The following is a 22,226-nucleotide window of genomic DNA, read 5'->3' as shown; positions in this document are numbered from 1 at the left end:
TGCGCTGCGTGCCGGTACTGCCGACGCCGTTGGAACATTTCTGCTCAACCGCATCATCCTTCGTCACGGCGCTCCTCGGGAACTTCTCAGCGACAAGGGGCGTGTCTTTCTTTCTGACGTCATTGAAGCGCTCCTAAAAGCCTGCCGCATCGTCCACCGCACGACTACTGCATATCACCCGCAGACGAATGGCTTAACCGAACGTTTTAACTGCACCCTGGGGGACATGCTGGCAATGTATGTGTCATCCGACCATTCCAACTGGGATGTGATTCTTCCATTCGTAACCTACGCCTACAACACTGCCAAGCAAGCCACCACGGGTTTCTCTCCCTTCTTCCTTGTGTATGGACGCGAGCCGTCGTGCCTGCTTGACACGATCCTCCCCTACAGTCCCGACATGTCTGAAGCCTTGTCAATCTCTGACGTCACCCGACGTGCGGAGGAGTGTCGCCAACTGGCTCGCTCGTTCACGTCAGACGAGCAAGGACGCCAAAAGTTCCGCCATGATGCGTCGACGCCTACCCCAGAATTTTATCCGGATGATCTCGTTTGGCTCTGGATTCCGGCCACGACTCCTGGGCTGCCGAGCAAGCTCATTTCAAAGTATCACGGACCGTATCGTGTACTCGAACGCACGTCGCCTGTCAATTATGTGGTCGAGCCTCTGAATCCTTCCTCTGACAATCGCTGCCATGGCCGAGAGACCGTTCACGTAGCACGCCTGAAGCGATACTTCGAACCCGCCATGGTCTTGTGCCCCTAAGTCGCCAGGATGGCTCCTATTCGTCCTGGGAAAATTGTAAAGGAGATTTTTTTTTTGCGATAGAATGCCCGTTGGCATAAAAATAACTTATTTACAAATATACATGGGCCCCCGTCTCTCGAAGGAATTCAAGAAGGGCGCGGTGGTGGGGTCCCCAGAGCCACCGCTGAATGTCGGGGGGTCTTCCAGGATGGAGGCCTGTGCCTCTCAGGTGTCGCTTTCTGGCTGAGGCCAGTGAAGGACACGTCCATATGAGATGGTCCGCGTCAGCTTGTGCGGCCGGAGCTGTGCAGAAGGGGCAGGTGTCGTCGAACGGGGCATGGTAGCGTGGTGGCCACGCCCGGGTCAGAGCAGGTGAAAGCGCCACTCTAACGCGAAGTCTGCGCAGCAAAACCTCTTCCCAGCGAGCAAGTCTACTGGGGAGGTTCGTTAAAGGAGATGAATGGTACAGGCGCTAGTGAACGAAACGCGATAGTGCGCCAGCCGCGAAAGCAGCATCGACAGTGACAACAAAACAAAAACCACCGACGACGAAGACGACAGGCGCGCGTCTGTGAACCCGCTCCATCTTGGATAACGGTCATTAAAGGCCTTTCGTCAGCTACCTTGCGTTGAGCAATACATCCCCTTAGAAGACATTTATTGTTTCTTAAACGCCCACGAAATATAAATCACAAACATGGATAAGATGTATGTCTGCATTCCGTCATAGTAGCCGTGGCGAGAAGAATGCCGCCTGCTGGTTTCAATAAAGTGATAAAGGTGCGTAGCCTGTCGCCGACAAAATGAATGAATGAATGAATGAATGAATGAAGCCGGTGGTGGTGGTTGGGGTTTGCGAGACAGGAAAAGGAAAGGAAATGCACTGGGGATATTTTGAGCTCGGCGAGGAGCTCACCTGTATACAACCCAGTGCAGGGGAAGGGAAGTAGAGGGGGAGTGATAGGATAAAGTAGAGGGAGAGAGAAAGGTATAAAGAGAGCTCTCAGTCCCAGAAAGCTGTCAGTCCGGGCACAACAGTCAATCACTGCACTCCGGGCTACAGCCTCTGCGTGAGGCTGATCGTCTCCAGGTAATGCAGCAGATGGGCGAAGACTTCACGTTAGGTTGCCGCAGGCCCCTTCGGGAACAGAAGGTCCTCCATGCCGGTGCTGGGAAGGCCTCGACGATGGAGCGCTCGGTGGAGCTCTGCTCTCGGCCCCGCGTGGTTGGGGTGTGGGCAGAGGATGGATAAGGGGACTGGAAAAGACGTCTCTAGTCAGTTATAGTACAAGGGACAATGTAATGTTCCAGTTTCATAGTCAAAGTAGCCGTCTCTTGAGCTCCCATTGGAGCAAAATACACATTGGCCTCCCCCTGAGGGCAGGGGGGTCCGGCATAGTTCTTGAAGGCACATTATGGCTGGTGTGGCAAGATGGAAGTGGACCGGTGTTGAGTTGTGCCTGGTTAACTTAAAGGGTAGTCGCTCAGGCATTAAGCCATTTCATGGCGACCATTTTTTAGGGCAAAGTCTGTGATTTTCTCCAATATTTCGGGGTTGTCCCTAACATACTCGACATGCTCTAACGCCAACATTGGAACCGTGGCGCTTGCGAGTTACTCTGCACGGCCGCCTGAGAAGGCTGCACATGACCAAAAAAGTTGGTGGAACAAGTTGGGTGTCTCGTTGCTGCCACAATGAGGGCACCTGAGAAAGAAGGAACGCCTTGGGTTCGTCCACTTCGAAATCACGTCGGGAGTATAGGCTGAGGTGGCGTAAACTTTCTTGCCGGAGAGCTCTCCTGTTCTGGGATAGGTCTTTAAGAAGGCAAGGAAAGCAGCGGGTGAGGCCTCAGCTAGCCGGTGTTGGCTGAGGGCTCTAGCTGCACGAAGTATTTGTTGCCAATGTGGTTCAGATGGGTTCGGTAGGTAACATTATGCTGAAGCGGTGTCGAAAACCGTAGTAGGATTTAGTAGGCACTCCCGGGCAGCGTTGTGCGCCATTTGATTGCCGTCTGCTCCAGAGGTGTGCGCAGGTGTCCAGAGCATGCGTATCGTGAGTCCTTCATGAGCGAGGTCCCGTACTGTGTAGATGAGGTCGGTGGCAGTGAAGTTAAACGTGAAGGTCCTATTCATTGAACAAAGCTGTTGGGCAAGTGCGTGCATTATGATCGAAAAATAGAGCGATGCAACCACACAAGGAAGAACGATGGGACAAGCGCTTGTCCTTGTCCCGTCGTTCTTCTTTGTGTCGTTTTCTATGTCGAGCTATATTTTTCTATCATAAGTTGCTATTCAGTCCCAGAGGGCAACGTGCCAGTCAGTGATGATGCGGAAATTATTTGTGCGGATGGTTGAACAATGGGTCTGGATGCTTTGAACTTCGCTCAGAACTCCAGAGTTTCACTTCATCTGACAGGTCGTGGGTGTTCGTGATAAGAATGGGGTGGAGTGCATACGGCAGACATTCTCAGATAATGAATGACAGCCTACCATTGTCCCTGAAGAAGAAAGTGTATGACAGCTGCATCTTACCGGTACTCACCTACAGGGCAGAAACTTGGAGGCTCACTAAGAGGGTTCAACTTAAATTGAGAACGACTCAGCGGAAAATGATAGGTGTAACATTAAGGGACAGGAAGAGAGCTGAGTGCGTCAGGGAACGAACGCGTGTTAAGGACATATTAGTAGAAATTAAGAAGAAGAAACGGACGTGGGCAGGGCATGTAATGCGAAGGCAAGATAACCGTTGGTCATTAAGGGTAACAGAGTGAATCTCTAGAGAAGGCAAGCGTTGCAGGGGGTGGCAGGAAAAGTTAGATGGGCAGATGAGATCAAGAAGTTTGCGGAGATAAATTGGTCGCAGTTAGCACAGGACCGGGGTAATTGAAGATTAATGGGAGAGGCCTTTGTCCTGCAGTGGGCGTAGATAGGCTGGTGATGATGATGATGATGATTATGAGGTGTTCGTAATGAGTGGTGGAAGCTCGGGACAAGTCCTAGCAACTGGGGCTGATGTGTCGTGGAAAGCTGAATTGGTGAAGACAAAATTCATTGATCTTCCCAGCGCAAAAAATAACGGGACAAAGGAGAGGAACACACTGGACAAGCGCTGAACGAAAACTAATTTTTTTTATTGAAGAGACACAAATGTAAAGCCATCGAAGGTATAAAACAAAGATAAAAACGTGATACATGAACCTACCAAACGCCACTGCATAGGCACATGTTCTCATGCACCACTCTCATCAAAATACGCCAATTCAGCTTCTGAAAGCGACAAAGGCGGAGCGCTAACGCGCGAGTCAGGCCAGGTTAAGACTATTGCCGCAACTGTTGTAATAACTTTAAAAAATGTCGTCATTTCATGACTCAATCAACCGAACTGCGTGACACGCAGTTTTTTTTTTTTACGTCTATAGCTCACGATATGACTGTTAATAGTCTGAACATAGCCTCAGACATTTTTCGAATTTTATACGCTTCCACTACTTCTCTCGCATTGTGGCCACCGTGCAAGAACAGTACCGTTGTGTCATAAAGGAAAGGCGCACAACCACAATCTTTGCAATGGGTGGAAAGATGGCCTGAAGGCACTTCCTTGAGTGAACTGTCATGCTCCCGCAAACGAACATTTAAGCAGCGGCCTGTTTGCCCCACATAAAAATGGCCACATTTGTGAAGAATGCAATAGACCACATTTGATCTACAAATGTGTAGATCAAATGCACTCAAGAGGCGAAGGAGATAACTACACTCAAGAGGAGAAGGAAGAGAAAACTTTATCGGGCTGGTTAGTGAGCGGAGTCCTCAATCCAGGGCAAGAGAGTAAGAGTTTTTTTTTTTCAGTTGATGGAACGGCATCCCAAGTAGGCCAGGATTTCTTCTTTACGCCTGAAAGGGTGGGAAAACAATAAGGAGCTGCTTGGACATATTCATCGGTTTCGATTCTTGTTTTACTGGATACCGGAGCGTATACTATTTATTGCGTTCGTTAGCGAGTATCAAGCCTTCAACACTGTAATCATGTCATAACTGTACGGGTTCAGTGGCTCTCAACCCTTCGTTATGATAACGTTATGATAACGATGGTTATGGTAATTCGGAACACTGAAGCCGCCTTCGAGTACTCTAGACAACATTGTCTGCGCCGTTGCGCGGTGGCGTAGCACAAACCTGCTCATTGCATCTGCATGTGAATAAACAACTCATGCTGCGGATATGCACCTTCTTGCACGCAGCCGTAACGAAAGCCGATTTGTGAAGAAGGCACTGTATGCCTTGCAGTCTCAAGAAAATATCCACACGAACTTTGTGATTCTTCCAGACACCCCAAACCTCCTAATGAGATGTTTGTGACATTGCAGAAAAATTAACACGTCGGGTACAGAAAAAAACATTCATCTCATACAAGTCGACAACAACGAAAGAAACTGAAGACAGCCGTTTTACCTCCTGCGGTTCGATGCGCGTGTAAAGGCTCACTGCTTGGCGCGTAGCATTAGACGGTTGTGTCTTCATAAGAGCAACTCGAAAATACTTAATGGAAGACTACGCATTTTGAATACTTATCGAGGAGCTCTGAACACTGAACCTGGAAAATAAGCTAGAAAGCACGAGTTATACACGATCATCCGACCGATGCTCTGGTGAAAGTTGTTCTCTCGCTCCTCGTGTATTGTAAACTTGTGCGGGATACAGCTTGAAATTATTCAGGGTTGTCAGAAGCGGGCAAAATAACTGAATTACTCCAAATATGCTTTTTAATGCTTCAAAGCATCAAAGCGGGCGATTTGTAGCACAGGCACTGCTGTCTCTCAAAAGGCGAGTGTAGCAGACAACAGTGGCGCGAGTCCCTAAGCTGACGTCAGAGCCAGGGACCGCCACTGAAACATCTCACCGCCAATAGACAAATAGGCCGAAAGTTGCTGGGGAAACTCCACTGCTTCGTATGATTTCCTTAATACTTCGATTATATATTTAAAGTTCGCGATAAAATTGGCGTCATTGTTATCAAGACACTGGAGTCTTTTTAATGAACTAAGCCTGATTTGTCTCCACGGCCAATTTAAAAACAGATTGGATGATTTCATAACGGCCCCGACATATAATTTATAGGTATCTCTAATGGGCAAGTACTTGGGTGCTTTTCTTGTGAGCGTCAGCGACGATAAGAGCCCTGTGTTCTCGCTGCGCTGAAACGATAATGGGCATGGCCTGTTAGTGGTACAAACTAAACAGATACAGGCTTTCGCGGGAGTATTATCCCTCTCCGTTATTCTTTGAAGCGCCCTTCTGCAGAGTGTTCTGTGAACGTCTCTGCATTATTTATTTCATCCGTTATTCCTTTGTGTTTTCGCATTCCAAGGTTGCTCAATTTAAAGTTATTCGCCATTTCTGCTCCAATTTTCATTGAATTTTGTAGTAGGGAAGGCAACTACCTGTTTCTTCTTTGTCAATGCATCTTCTCCGAGAGGCATTAGTGCAGCTTTATGGTATGTTTACCTTCTGTCTACATTCAATAAAGCGGCTTCTGGTGTTCCCAGCAACATCAAAAGCTCATTACAACTGCACGGTCGCCACTTTCAAAGCATCTGCTGAACTGTGAAGAGCTACAAGGCTTCCTACCTACCACTTGAAATGCCATTTTTGTTTTTCCACTTGCCGCACAGCTCGTGCGCCTGCTGCCAAGCGCCCTGAAAGGAGAAAACGATGCCTTCGGATCGTCCAAAGCCGTACTACCAAGTCATCGACGGTGTGCCCCGCTGTCCGTTTATGACGCCGGAGTCGCTGCGAGATGGCCTTGACTTCGTTCCTGCAAGTGGTGACGTCTTCCAGGTGAGCTACCCGAAGAGCGGCACCCACTGGGTCCAGTACATCATCCAGCTCATCCTCAGGAACGGCGAGCCTCTCATGAGTTACGAAGACTTTATGAAAAACGCCGCATTCGTCGAGTACGTGCCCGGGCCCAGGAACTACAAACCGAGCAACCCTGTTCGAACACTGCTCACGCATCTGCCACTACGCCAGGAAAATATGAACCCTGAAGCCAAGTACGTCTACGTGGCACGGAATCCGTGGGACTGCTGCGTGTCCCTCTACCACCAGGTAAGAGCAAAGGGTTTGCATTCGGCTGGCATTGCACACGGAAATGATGTGCGAAGCCCTCTTTCTATACCTCCCTCTCTCTCTCTCTCTCTCTTTGTATATATATTGATACAAGGTAAAGCTGTATTTACAATAGTGTATTTACGATACTCATTCAGAGGCTAGTTACAAACCACTAGTTACAAACCACTGCTGCGTGTCCCTCTACCAGCAGGTAACAATAGGGGATTTGCATCCTGTAGGCATTGCCCACGAAAATGTTGTGCGAAGCTCTGTCTCTATGTCTATACCTCTTTTCTCTCTCTCTCTCTCTCTCCCTCTATATATATATATATATATATATATATATATATATATATATATATATATATATATATTGTGAGGCCGTAGATAGCAGGCGACCAGACCGTGGCTTCGTAGCTCCTTTATTCGGAGGCGAGTCGACTAGAACGCAAGATGGCGATCAAGCCCCAGCACTGATAATGATCTCCGAAGAAGCGGGCTCGTCGATGATGATGAGTTTGTACAGGAAATGAAGAAGTGATCACCTCAAGCCGGTGGTGATGATAGTGGGCAATTGCTACCTATGGTGGCATACAGGCTGTAGCCTCAAACAAAGCTCACACTAATGCCCCCTCTTGGGAAAAGCGGCCGCCTGGCCGCGGATTAGGCAGGATCACGGCGAGTGAAGGCCTTAAGCCGGGACACGTGTACAATCTCTGTACCGCGACGACGACGGTCCGAAGTTCCACAAACTGGGGTGACGCGATAATTGACGGGTGAGGTCGCCTCGAGAATCTTGTAAGGACCAAGGAAGCGGTGTAAAAATTTCTCGCAGAGGCCGGGAACGCGGACCGGTGTCCAGATCAAGACTTCGTCACCAGGGGAGAAGTAAACAGATCGATGAGCAGTGTCATAGCGTTGTTTGCGGTCCTGTTGACTAGCTTCAGTGCGCGTGCGAGCAAGCTGGCGGCAATGTGCGATGCGAGAAACGAATTGTTCGGGGGACGATGCAGAAGGGGAAACCGGAGCGGTAAAGAAGCAGGTATCCAAAGTGTGTGAAGGGTGCCGACCGTACACAAGGTAGAATGGGGTGTATCCTGTGGTGCGTTGAACTGCGGTGTTGAAGGCAAAAGTAACAAAAGGTAGGATAGTGTCCCAATTTCTGTGATCAGGCTGTATGTACATCGAGAGCATGTCGGAAAGAGTGCGGTGAAAGCGTTCCGTAAGTCCGTTAGTTTGAGGATGGTAACTCGATGTCATCCTGTGAGAGGTGTTAGCAGCTTGAAGTACATCGGAGAGGACCTGCGACAGGAAGCTCTTGCCCCTATCACTTAGGAGGACGCGAGGTGCGCCATGGCGAAGTAAGATATTGTGCAAGAAAAAGTGAGCGACGTCAGCAGCGCTGGCCGAACGAAGTGGAGCCGTCTCCGCGTAGCGAGTTAGATGGTCAACGGCCGTGACGATCCAGCGGTGACCAGTGGCCGTCATAGGCAATGGACCGTAAAGGTCAATACCGACCACTTCAAACGGTGTAGCTGGGCATGGAACCGGCTGCAATAGACCGGCAGGTGGAGACGTAGATCTCTTGCGATGTTGACATGGCGGGCAGGAGGCGACGTATTTGGCGACACTGGTAGACAGTCCCGGCCAAAAGAAGCGACCTCGAATGCGCTCGTATGTCTTGTGAAATCCAAGGTGGCCAGCGGTTGCGTCATCATGGAAAGCTTGCAAGATGCTTGAACGAAGGGAACGAGGCACAACTGGAACCCATCCGGCACCATCGGTGTGGTGGTTGATACGGTGAAGCGCGCCATCAACCAACCGGAAATTTCGTAGTTGCCGACGTAGGCGGCTATTAGGTGGTTGCGTCGAACCGGTGAGCCGATCGATTATGTTTCGGCAGTAGCTGTCGGCGCGTTGACGGGCAACCAAGTCGCGGAGATCAGCAGACGTGACATCTATGGGTGCAATGGGCAGGTGGAGCTCATGGGTGGGTGTCACCAAGTCGTCCGACGACTGCGTGAGCGGGCACCGTGAAAGCGCGTCTGCGTCGAGGTGCTTGACTCCGGACTTGTACGTAACCGTAAAGTCGTATTCTTGCAAGCGCAGCACTCACCGACCAAGTCGCCCAGACAGGTTCTTCAATGAAGACAGCCAGCACAATGCGTGATGGTCTGTAACGACCGTGAAATGTCGGCCGTAGAGATATGGCCGGAATTTTTGTACAGCCCATACAACCGCCAGACACTCTTGCTCAGTGATTGTATAGTTCTGTTCCGATTGTGTCAGAGAGCGGCTCGCATAAGCTACGACTCGTTCACGCAACTGGGCATCTCGCTGTAGCAAAACGGCGCCGATGCCTTGCCTACAAGCATCGGTATGGAGTATGGCGGGTTTTGTGTCATCGAAATGACATAGTACTGGTCCGGAAGTAAGTGCCTGCTTGAGGTCTTCAAAAGCTTTTTCGCAGTCATCAGTCCAGACGAAGGAGGTTCCGGAATGCAGTAGCTGGTTGAGGGGCGAAGCCAGAGTGGAGAAATTACGGACGAAACGACGAAAATATGATGCTAGACCGAGGAAACTGCGAAGGGCTTTTTGGTGTTGGGGGCGAGGAAAATTAGCGACTGCGGAAATTTTGTCTGGGTCGGGCCGGATACCATCCTTGCTGACGACGTGACCGAGAACCTTGATAGATTTTTGGGCGAAGTGACATTTTTTGGTGTTCAAAGTCAGGTTGGCGTTAGCCAGACTAGTCAATACTTCATCAAGTCGTAGGAGATGTTCAGAAAAACTCGACGAAAAAATTACGATGTCGTCAAGGTAACATAGGCATGTCTTCCATTTAAGGCCGCGAAGGACTGTGTCTATCATGCGCTCAAATGTAGCAGGGGCATTGCACAACCCAAAAGGCATTACGTTAAATTCGTATAAGCCATCTGGAGTTGCAAACGCTGTCTTCTGTTTGTCAGACTCGTGCATGGGGATCTGCCAATAGCCAGATCGCAAATCCAAGCTCGAAAAATATTGAGCGCCTTGCAAACAGTCCAGCGCATCATCTATGCGCGGCATCGGGTAGACATCCTTTCTTGTGATCTTATTCAAAGCCCGATAATCGACACAAAAACGTACTGAACCATCCTTCTTCCTCACCAGGACGACGGGGGAAGACCACGGGCTGGAGGACGGACGAATAATGTTGCGTTGAAGCATGTCCCCAACGTTTTCTTCAATCACTTTTCGTTCCGACGAAGACACGCGGTACGGGCGACGACGAACGATTTGTGTCCCTTCCGTCTCAATACGATGTGCTGCCACGGATGTTTGTCCTTGTTTGCTGGAAAAGCAGTCAAAGGAGTCCTTGTGTTTTTCCAGGAGCTGAAGAAGGAGTTGTGTTTCCCTTTCTGTGAGGTCTGTGCTTATAGTGGCCGCCAGTGGTGAAAGTGATTGTCCAGAATTTGAAGGCCGTGAAACAGGGAATACCGAGCAGAGGGGAAGAAGGGACACGGCTTCTCCATTCACAACAGAAGCAACGTTGGTGCCTTCGGGGAGCCTAATCGGCTCGGAAGTGGCATTGGTAGCTAACAGCGTCGCCGAGCCTTCCGTGAATCGTACGAGACACGTTGCGATGACGACTCCTTTGGACATAAAACGCGGAGATGGAACTATCATCACGTCACCGTCCCTGATCTGCGCCGAACGAACACAAAGTAATGTTTCCTGGTCTGGATATAAAACGCAGTCGGCACTGGCTGTTAGGTGCATAGTAGGTTGCACCTCCGAAATGCTGGGATGCTCAGTATCTGTCATTGCAATTTGGGGTTGGTGACAAGAAGTACGAGAGGTACGGGGATCGATACCCCGCACCTCCACCACTTGTGAGGCCGTAGACAGCAGGCGACCAGACCGTGGCTTCGTAGCTCCTTTATTCGGAGGCGAGTCGACTAGAACGCAAGATGGCGATCAAGCCCCAGCACTGATGATGATCTCCGAAGAAGCGGGCTCGTCGATGATGATGAGTTTGTACAGGAAATGAAGAAGTGATCACCTCAAGCCGGTGGTGATGATAGTGGGCAATTGCTACCTATGGTGGCATACAGGCTGTAGCCTCAAACAAAGCTCACACTAAATATATATGCACAAAGTAAAAGTACGCTCTTCGGAGACTTTATTTCCAACGTTTCGACCTAAGACAGGTCTTCATCAGGAATGAAAGCTTTGGGAAAAAATCGTACGAGTCGTATATATAAGCCGTTTTTTTTTTCGAAATGAGCCAGACACAGACACCGAAACTGAGTCGGACAAAGCTGCATTGGCAAGAAAAACTCGGCAACTTTCACGTAAAAAAGGGGGGGGCTAGCAAATAGTTGAGATAACGCCATGAAAACGTGTACACAAGTCGTAGTTCGTATCAAAAATGAGCAAGGCCCGGCTGTTTCACGGATCAAAGTGAGCCAAATGCATTTTCCAAGTGGGAGTTTGCGTTTTGGCTTGAGTGTTCGGATTGTTTCGAGGATATATATATATATCTATATATATATATAGACTGAAAAGATAAAAACTCACACAGAGCGCGAAAAAAATAAGGTAAAAAAAACGAGAAAGACTAGAAAATAAAAAAGAGTTTACTGACGTTTCAGGGAGAGGACTCCCTTTCTTCAGAGTACAAAATAAGTTCGTTTCAGAGCTATATATACAGAAAATGTAGCAAGCGCGAGGGCAAGGTAAGAGGAGGGAGAGTTTGTACAAATGGATTCATGGTTGGTGGGTAGCAAAAGAATGAAGGGAGAGCGGGAAAATTAATTACAACAAGGATAATAAGAACACACAGTCACGCGGTACGAACTTGGAAAAAAAGAGAGAGAGAAGAACCAAACACAGAGAAAAAAAAATAATACATAATTAAAAATAAAAATAATAATAAATAACACGGTAATTTTCTCCCCCGTGGCAACGGGGGTGAAAGAGGGGTCAAAACAAGATAGGCCCATGCCCGTGTTTGACATGGGCAAAAAGATTAGTCACGCGGAAGACGTTCCAAAGAAGATATGCACACAAAGGGCGAACATCTGCCCATTCACACCCGTTCTAGGAATCCAAGTAAGGTCATTGAAACAAGAGACACGTGGCTTCTGTTGGTGGGAGGCGGGGGTCGCGCCCAAAAGCAGTAGGACAGGCAGTTTCGACAGGAAAGAGTGTACATTGGTATACAAAGAGCGAAAAAAATAAATAAATAAAAAATAACCAGGTAATTTTCCCCTCCCTTGTGGCAACGGGGGTGAAAGAGGGGTCAAAACAAGATATGCCCATGCACGTGTTTGACATGGGCAAAAAGATTAGTCACGCGGAACAAGGAAACGAAGATATGAAAATGCACACAAAGGATGAACATCTGCCCATACACACCCGTTCTAAGAATCCTGGTAAGGTAATTGAAACGTGAGACACGTGGCTTCTGTTGGTGGGAGGCGGGGGTGGTATTCATATAGATGAATACCACTTGCTGCCGCGTCATACGCGTGCACCTGCCTGTTTTTTTTTTTTCATGACTTGTTTGACCTTGTCTTTTTTCCCCTATCAATGTAAACTCATGTCGAGTCGAAACTACCTATCCTACTGCTTTTGGGCGCGACCCCCGCCTCCCACCAACAGAAGCCACGTGTCTCACGTTTCAATTACCTTACCAGGATTCTTAGAACGGGTGTGTATGGGCAGATGTTCATCCTTTGTGTGCATTTTCATATTTTCGTTTCCTTGTTCCGCGTGACTAATCTTTTTGCCCATGTCAAACACGTGCATGGGCATATCTTGTTTTGACCCCTCTTTCACCCCCGTTGCCACAAGGGAGGGGAAAATTACCTGGTTATTTTTTATTTATTTATTTTTTTCGCTCTTTGTATACCAATGTACACTCTTTCCTGTCGAAACTGCCTGTCCTACTGCTTTTGGGCGCGACCCCCGCCTCCCACCAACAGAAGCCACGTGTCTCTTGTTTCAATGACCTTACTTGGATTCCTAGAACGGGTGTGAATGGGCAGATGTTCGCCCTTTGTGTGCATATCTTCTTTGGAACGTCTTCCGCGTGACTAATCTTTTTGCCCATGTCAAACACGGGCATGGGCTTATCTTGTTTTGACCCCTCTTTCACCCCCGTTGCCACGGGGGAGAAAATTACCGTGTTATTTATTATTATTTTTATTTTTTAATTATGTATTATTATTTTTTTCTCTGTGTTTGGTTCTTCTCTCTCTCTTTTTTTCCAAGTTCGTACCGCGTGACTGTGTGTTCTTATTATCCTTGTTGTAATTAATTTTCCCGCTCTCCCTTCATTCTTTTGCTACCCACCAACCATGAATCCATTTGTACAAACTCTCCCTCCTCTTACCTTGCCCTCGCGCTTGCTACATTTTCTGTATATATAGCTCTGAAACGGACTTATTTTGTACTCTGAAGAAAGGGAGTCCTCTCCCTGAAACGTCAGTAAACTCTTTTTTATTTTCTAAGTCTTTCTCGTTTGTCTCTGTCTCTACTAACCTTATATATATATATATATATATATATATATATATATATATATATATATATATATATACATATATATATATATATATATATATATATATATATATATATATATATATATATATATATATATATATATATATATATATATATATATATATATATATATATATATATATATATATAGACAGATTAAGGGTCGGCAGTCAAGAAAACCTCGGAAAGCAAATGGAGAATGCGATATGTCATAGAAACAGTTGAAGAATTCTTTCTTACTCAAAAAAGTCTTCATCTATGTCTATAACCTATGACCTACCCTTTGCTTTCCGAGGTTTTCTTGACTGCCAGCCTTTATTCCGTCTTAATTCACCGAGCCCCTCATTTCCAATTTCTGATTCGCTATATATATATATATATATATATATATATATATATATATATATATATATATATATATATATATATATATATATATATATATATATATATATGTATGTATAGAGAGAGAGAGAGAGAGAAAGCGAGAGAGAAAGATAAAACTCATAAAGCGCGCATAAATAGTATAAAAGTCGGATACACAGCAAAAACAATAACAAAGAAGGTTTACTCACGTAGCGGCGTAGCGGCAACGAGACTTGACTTCATCAGAGTACAGTTTCATAATTTTCTGTGTATCCGACTCTTTACTTATACTATATATATATATATATATATATATATATATATATATATATATATATCAGTGGGTCGAGCCACAAAAAATACCGGTTCTGCTACGGTGCGGGTTCAGGTGAATTTATTTCGTTCCGGTTCCGGTTCTCCTACATCACAACCCGAACCGGTTCGATGAGTTAATTATTTAGCGAAGTGCGAAAAACTTTTTTGTAGTTTAAAGCGACCATTAAACCTAAATGCAATTCTGGTGCACTCAAAATACTGCTTTTTTCTCAATAAATGTTCTGAATATCAAAAACAACCGTAGATAAGTAGGCCGTATATCAAGGAAAACCCACGAAATAGTGACGATTTACCAGCTACTACTCGGCAGAGGCCTTATGTTTTATAAGGTATACTTGAAGCAACCACGAAGGGTCATGGCTGTCCGTGGGATTTACTATTCTCCCTCTTCTTTTTTTGTTGTCGTTCAAATCTCAAATCTCATCGCGCATCACCCGCAACGTTAAACCCCTAGATTTAGGCCTGCGTACCGGCGAGTCACGTCCGCACGTGACTCGCCGGTCTTGAGCGTGTTTAAATACCAGCTGTGTACATCGTTTCATCAGCTGTAGCATAAGAGAAAATTATGTAGCAGCCACGTAAAAGTCCCAGCAGAGGTTCCACTCTCAGAATCTGCGCATGATCTCGCGTGAAATTATCGATTTCAGAAAGCGTTTTTGTCACTGCAGATTGGTCGCGTAGCAACAAATTTACCCGGAGTAGCTATGTGTGTTTATTTCAACGCTACCCTGGTTGAAAAAAAAATAACGAGATAAACCTGCTTTTTTCCTAATGCTTTTTTGTTCTGTTTTTTCAACCTCTCACGTCTCTATCTCTACCCCATACTTGGGCAGATGGGGCATGCAAATTGCTTAAATCTGGTTCAGCGCAAGAGATGGCGCCACCGCCTCAGCAAGCGCGCGATTGCTCCTTCCGCCGGCACTTCTCCCGCGCCCAATCAGCACGCGCCCTGTGGCAATAGAGAGGCAATCTTTGAATACACTTATACCCTGCATGTTTGACTCCTGCTCAGGTTTCACGTTAGTGGAGATGGCCAGCAATTTTTTACCGGGCTAGTAGCTTCGCGCTCGGACTACCAGAGTTGTTTATGGGTCCATGTGTAAACCCGTATTAAAAGGATTAGACCCAGTCCTGAACCTTGGGCTCCGTCTTGCATGTGGAGCTTTCGGGACGAAGTCATTACAAACCCTTTATGTTGAGTGGGACAAATGGAGCCCAGAACACTGCCGAACGAACATGAACTTGGTTTATGCCTTTCAAATCTCATCAATGACCCATCACCCGCTTAAATCTGTCATTTTCGATGCATCAACGTCCCAGGTTTTCTTAGATCGTCCGTCCATTTCTGCTCCATTGTCACACAGAGTGAAAGGTAATGGAGTGCATTTGTTGTCTCCTTTCTGTAGGAACTTTTAAAACGTCTTTTACTGAACTTTTTCTACGATGGCAGCTCCGCCCTGCGTCATGCGACTTGTCGTTCGTGAAAACTGATAAAAACCGATTGCAAAGGAGTGCGATTTTTCCAGCATTTCTTGTTTCTACAGGAAAAATATTCCTGTGCATAATTTTGCAGTGACGCGTCGAAAACAGCCTCCGCTGTGTCCTGTGCGGCACATGGACCCAAGTATGACACGTGTAGAACTATGAACGAAAATGCTAGCGTTTTTAATAAAGTTACTCCTATCCTATCCTATCCTATCCTATCCTATACGCCGGAGGCATACGGCGTTTCTCTTGTTGTGAATCATAATCTCGAACATTATCCTAAATCTATAACATAATATTTCTCTGAGTGCGGTACCCACTTTATGAACCAAAAATTCTTCCAAAAACCACATCGGCAAAGTGGAAAACAAATAAATAAACCTAACAACGAATTAAGGCGCTCGTAGCGTGCAAAACCACTTTATATCGCCTTCCCGGGCCACCTCATTAGAAGAAGGTAAGGCGAACGCACACATGGGTTTGGGTGGTTGGAAATAGATAATAAAAGAAATAAAATCGATAACCTAACCCCCCAAATTAAGCAGAACAGACACTAAAAATCAACTACCCTTCTGTAAAGTGACAATGATGGGAAAACGCGAAGCTTTATTCGTTGAGTTTGGCGTTTGATCATTGAGTTTGATCGTTTGCTTGGCTCCTATTTAGCACAGGTTCGGTGGGTTCGACGCGGGTAGACGCACTAAAGCTTCGCGTTTTCCCGTCGCTGTCGCTACACAGAGGCGTGGTTGATCTGTTTGAAGTTAGGTGAAAGAATGAGAGCTGAGGGTGGTGCTCGCGAATCTCGTCTAGCGCCTTGGTGCGCTGATCGTTCGAAAGTGCCTGATAGTAGCGACGCTTGGCTGTCGTACCACAGTCTATCACACTCATGGCATGGTGCTCGAAAGTCTTGTTCGAGAAACTCGCGCCTGAACGGACTTGTGGCTCCTGCAAAGGTCTCCTTCGGGTCCCTCTTCGTCGACGATGACAACGATGACTATGCTGTATTTGAGCTGGTGCTGGGCGTCGCATCAACCGATGGTGCACCGTTGTGTCTCTTATGGCGCAGCTGCCGAAGCTCCTTATCCCGTCTGCGAACGTCGGGATTTTCTCGACGTCGCTTGGCCTCTATATTTTCGGCGAGATGAAGCCGCGGATCCTCCCGACGAGCATGGGCGTGCTCGCGTGCCCGCTAACGTTGCTGACGTTGCTGAAAGGCAGCCCGCGCTGACGTTGCTCCTCCTCTTAAAGAACCGCACGCGGTCTACCCAACGGTAGCCAATCCCACACTGCAAGCATGTGTTACTCTGGAGTTAATTTGGCTGGTAATGGCTAACCAAAGACTCCATCAGGAGAAACCTTCGCGTTCAACGATCGTCGCAATTAAAATACGATCAAACGGCAAACTCAACGACTAGAGCTTCGCGTTCTCCCATCGTTGTCGTTAAACAGCGGGGTAGTTGATTTTTTTCTTTCACTTTACCCACGATCATTCATCGTCATTGTCATCAGAGAAAATGGCTTTCCTGCAGGGCGTTTTGGCGTACAATGGCATCAGTGAGAGCAATAAAGCTCCGCTTCAATAAAAGGCCGCCGCCGCATGATACAAAAAGAGACGAACCAAAAAAAAAAATCACTTCCCGTTGTCGGAATATGGGCACCTAGCGTTATTAAAACTGGCTTCCATGCGATTGCGTTCATGGTGTGATCTCTCGCATGCTGTTCTCTTCGCGAGTTCACGTGCGTTCGTGGCTGAAGTGGGGAGCACAGAGGCCGAGTTCTCGCTACAGACGCCAAGTTTGCGAAGCCGGTTGCCGCGGGTTCTACTGCATGCTAACGCGGTCCACTTCCACAGATATATGAAGCACTGCGGACGAAACGATCCATGCCTTCCAGTCATGGAGAATTTTCAGCGGGCTAGGTCGGAAATCCGTCTGAGCTGCAACAGCCGGGTTTCCGACAAAGGGAGCAAGGCAACCAGCTCTGTTTTTTTTCTCCAGCCTGTCACCACTTGCACGAGTTCCGCCAGTTTTTCTTACTGAAAGGCTTAGTATTTCCTTTCACACCACTTTGATCAAATAGCTATTCTAGGGTGCCGCCCTTTTGCGCCCGGTACCTTGGTTTCGCGGCGGCAGCGGCGGCGTACGCGTCCGCCGCCGTCGGCGTTACCGAGTGACCGAACGAAGCAATGACGCAGAAAGAAAACGGAGAGGAGCGTCTAGGCGAAGTGTGAGGGCAGGGCGCCAGGCGCAGCTATGGCGTCATCTCTCTCACTCCCTCCCCCGCGAGCTTTCCCCAGACCCTGCTCCCTTCGCCAGTCATCCGAACCGCGTGACGTTTACGCGGGAGGTTCAAACAATTTGCAATAACATGCTCGCGGTTTCTCCGTGCGTGGCTCACCCGAACTACTTGAAATTTGCGCATAAGGTTGAAACACGATTTTCAACACATGGGTTTGGGTGGTTGGAAATAGATAATAAAAGAACACAAAAGCGATAACCTAACCCCCCCCCCCCATTAAGCAGAGCAGAAACCAAAAATTAACTACCCTTCTGTTAAATGGCAATGATGGGAAAACGCGAAGCTTTATTCGCAGCGCGTCGCCGACGGCGGCGACGCACTGCGAGATACAGGCAGAGTAGTGCGCACCTCCGTTCATCAGATGATCACGCGACCACTTCCTGGGACACAGCAGATATGCGCTGTGACAAATATATTCTTACGCCATGGCCGCGACCGAGAAGACTGCAGTTCGCGCTGCGCACAAATTTCGCATTACGGAGTGTTAGTAATCGTTAGTGCCTGTGTTGGCGCTCTTCTCCCGTAGTCATCCGTGAGGCATAAAAACCTAATCATAATCCTCAACACACGCAGAAAAGGTAATTCAAACCCTGTCAGTGATGGTAAAATCATCGTTGGTATTAATGCGTAGCATTCTTGCCGAGTATACCCTCACAGCCCGGATGGTGTAACGCCCTGCATTTCCACAAAAAATGCAGATATCGCAGAAGTTCCACCTGTAATCCTTATAATATCTTAAATGGAGATAGTTGGTCGAACACAATTTTAAAAAACAAAACATATATGTAAAATAACGACGAAGAATGGGGAACCGTATATCTCCCTGCATTTCCACAATAATACAGATTTCGGGAAAGTTCGAAATGTCATCGTTGTAATAACGTAAATGGAGATAATTTGGCGAAAAAAATTTTGAAAAACTGGTAAATCAGAAAAATATTAAAAATTACGGAAAATGTCAAAACGTATATCGCATGGCATTTCCACAAAAGTGGAGATATCGCGAAAGTTCAACCTGTAATCGTTATAAAAGCGTAAATGGAGGTAATTGGTCGGACAGGATTTAGAAAAGCCAAAATCTTTGACTGTAAAAACTCACACTCAGGACAAGTGGCATAAGAATGCTATGCATTAGTAGATAATTGTCTGAATTTGTGCAGAATTTTTTTCCCCTATGGCAACCATAGCCACTCAAGAAACCAATGGGTGAAATGGTATCGGCACAAAATCAGTGTGCGCGTTTATTTGGCAGTGCACTGGGTACAATGCTAACGCAAAGCAACGGGTAAAAGTGTTATCGTATGAGGAGCGCCATACGGAAATCTACTTCACCCTTGTTAGGGGAATGAAGCTGTCCTTGCAATATATTACGCACTTTGGGAGTGCCGATGTAGACCAAAATCGCAATAACTTTAAGCCCTCCTTACAGGCAGAGTGAGTGAGTGAGTGAGTGAGTGAGTGAGTGAGTGAGTGAGTGAGTGAGTGAGTGAGTGAGTGAGTGAGTGAGTGAGTGAGTGAGTGAGTGAGTGAGTGAGTGAGTGAGTGAGTGAGTGAGTGAGTGAGTGAGTGAGTAAGTGAGTGAGTGAGTGAGTGAGTTGTTAGGAAACGGGCGAACCTGACCTTGCGAGGCATGCCAGCACTTGCTCCGTGCCAGTGGCGCCTTTTAAAGTTAATCCCGGCCAATCCCCAAAAGTCGCAAATGGTTGTGCGCTTCAAAAAGAGAGCCCCAAGCACATAATATTGCTTCACACAACTAACTTACAAAGCCTGCTGGAGTGGTTTATAAAGTTTCGATTGGGTTATCCCCTCCCAGCGCTCACTTACCCGCTCCGGCGATTCCTGTTTATATATCCGTGCAGGATAGGGCCAGTGTTCCGGGTGTCCTTGCTCCGTCTTTTTGGAAACTTCGTCATTGAACAAAACATTATTTTCCTCATATATCTGCTCTCTCATTCGCTCTCCCATTTCAGGTGCGAATTAAGATAAATTATTGACGAGAAAATCTTTTATAATCGCCAAAAGATTACACCAGTGTCTGAAAACCTTTGTGCGATTTCCGTTAACTTTTAAATGTGCGATTTGGTCCCCTTAAGACAAGTAAGGTGTTCTGCACTGTGTCACGTCGTCTTTTTTTAACGCACTAAGAATTTCTGTACTCTTCAATAGTGAGTTAAGACTTCTCAGTTTTCACAACTTTTACTCCCGCAGGTTAAAGACATGAGCATCTTTCGTTTCGAAGACGGCACGTTCGACGATTTCCTGGAGGCCTTCCTTGAGGGAGGCCTTTGTTACGGAGACTACTTCAAGCACGTCGTGGGCGGCTACTCCCTGAAAAACGAGCCCAACCTGTTCTTTGTAACGTACGAGGAACTGAAAAAGGACACCCGGGGGACAATTCTGCGACTGGCTCGGTTCATCGGGGAACGCTACGGGGACATGCTGGAAACCGATGGCGCAGAAGGCAAGAGGCTACTCGACATCATCATAGAGAGGAGTGGACCCGAGAACATGCGGAAGATCATGGCTTTAAATCTGGCAGAGCACAAAGACGCCAAGGTGAACGAAAGGCTGAAGGAGCTGGACGTCTCGTCTAAAGTGGCTCACGGAGGAAACAGCAAGTGCCATAACTTCGTCAGGAAGGCAAAAGTTGGAGGCTGGAAGGAGTGCTTCTCACCGGACCAGCTTAGACGCATGGAGGCTACGATCGCCAAAAAGACCCACGGTTCGGACGTCATGAGCTTGTGGCATGACATACGTCAAGAAGCTATGCGTATTTGTGAGCGAATTTAGTAGTCCGCGCCATCCGCGGCACTTCACCTTGCACTTAAGATGTCTTCTAGCCTGCATAACAATGCACCATAGTTATAACTGTGTGCGGAAAACTGTCATGTGTTTGTTCTGATTTTGGTTAGGTCCGGTCGTAGGCAGTCACGGTGTCCAGGTGCTATTTACGTTCGCGTAGTCACGTACAGTGAGGAATGAGGCTGTACTAGATAGGTTCCACCATGCTAGGAGTGGATCCCTGGGACACAAAACAGCATTTCCTCACCAGACAAGGATTTAGCAACCCTGGTTGAGTACATTTGCTAAAAACCTCCCAATAATTATTCAATCATCCTATCGGCCTTCAGGCACTCGATGGGCGTGGCTGCAGATCTTTGGGGGAGGCCTTTCTCCCGCAGTGGACATAACCAGTCTTAAAAGGTAAAGTTAAAAGGTAAAGATAAAGTCACGTAGAGTAGATTAAAGAAGGTGATAGAAAATTCCCGACCACAGGAAGCCAGTTCGTGTCAGCCAATGTTAACGATGAATTTGGTGTGGCACAAGATATCGTACACTTGTACAGGATCGCGGAGGTGTTCATCAATTGTTAATACAAGTTTTCTCTAGGTACGCCGAATAAAAATCACGGTATTAGACATACATACACGTCCCCTGCCTGTTCATCATCTTTTTTTGTTGATGAGTGATCTTTACGATGTACAGAAACAAGTATATAATGCGCTAGCTGCTGTATTTTCAGTCCGAAGAAAGCCGGTGGCGTAGGAGACGTTGCCGGATTGAAGCCTCGATGAAGGTCAAGGACAGAGTGCCGGGAGGCTGAATAAAGTCGAGGTAAGGCAGGAGGGAGTAGAAGGAAGCGAGGGAAGTGGAAATAAAGGTAATAGAGAGGTAGGTGTGAAACGAATACACTTCGTCAGCACATACTGCCAAAGAATCGGAATCGCATTGTTGACACAGCATGATTAACAATGGTCGCACGATTCCTTAAATTCACTCGCTCAGCACAATGAAAAGTTGGTCGAGTTGGCATTGATACATCGTGGAAAATGTCGCGGAAAAAGGCAGCGACGCTGAAAAGAGAAACACGAAATTAAACTTTGAATTTAATTTCTCTGTCACCCAATTTTACCGCCTTTTTTTCATGGCGCATGCACTCGTTCGTTGCAGTCCTACAGCTAACATATGGTTGTTATGTATTCGAGGTAAGCAAACAGGTAAAGTGCCGACAACAATATCCAGGCATTGGATCAAGAAAATTGTGGCGAGACCACCGATATCGCTGCGTCATGAGTATGTTTTTTGCAAATTGTTGTCAATGCTTTTGATAAATCACATTCTAAATGCAAACTTGGCTAGATCAGCTAAGGACTTCTTACGATGGCCTCATCAACTTGTGATGCAGCACTACTTATAATGTAGAGAATGCGAAGGAATTGGCTCCGAACATCGGAACATGGCCTCTTAACATCATCGTAATAATAATAATCATCATCATTTTCTCTTTGCGTCAGTATTTATTTTTTACAAGGCGTTGTTCCGTACACCA

The 22,226-nt window shown here is 46.9% G+C and overlaps 1 protein-coding gene across 2 annotated transcripts in view; it reads left to right on the top strand.

Moving 5' to 3' along the window:
- Positions 1–21,317, top strand: part of LOC144146952 (3-alpha-hydroxysteroid sulfotransferase-like) — a 34,497-nt gene extending 13,180 nt beyond the window's left edge. For both annotated transcript variants that reach the window (XM_077678926.1, XM_077678927.1), the window contains 2 exons: positions 6,418–6,853; positions 20,105–21,317. In XM_077678926.1, the coding sequence (XP_077535052.1) occupies positions 6,458–6,853; positions 20,105–20,686 (978 nt within the window). In that variant the 5' untranslated portion in view covers positions 6,418–6,457 and the 3' untranslated portion in view covers positions 20,687–21,317. The remainder of the gene's footprint in view (positions 1–6,417; positions 6,854–20,104) is intronic.
- Positions 21,318–22,226: the final 909 nt, after the last annotated feature.

Source organism: Haemaphysalis longicornis, unplaced genomic scaffold (assembly GCF_048455015.1).
Source record: "Haemaphysalis longicornis isolate Haplotype H1 unplaced genomic scaffold, Haemaphysalis longicornis Haplotype H1 scaffold_7, whole genome shotgun sequence".
Lineage (NCBI taxonomy): Eukaryota > Metazoa > Arthropoda > Arachnida > Ixodida > Ixodidae > Haemaphysalis > Haemaphysalis longicornis.
Note: the sequence above shows the minus strand (reverse complement) of the source record. Positions and strands in the feature narration are given on the sequence as shown.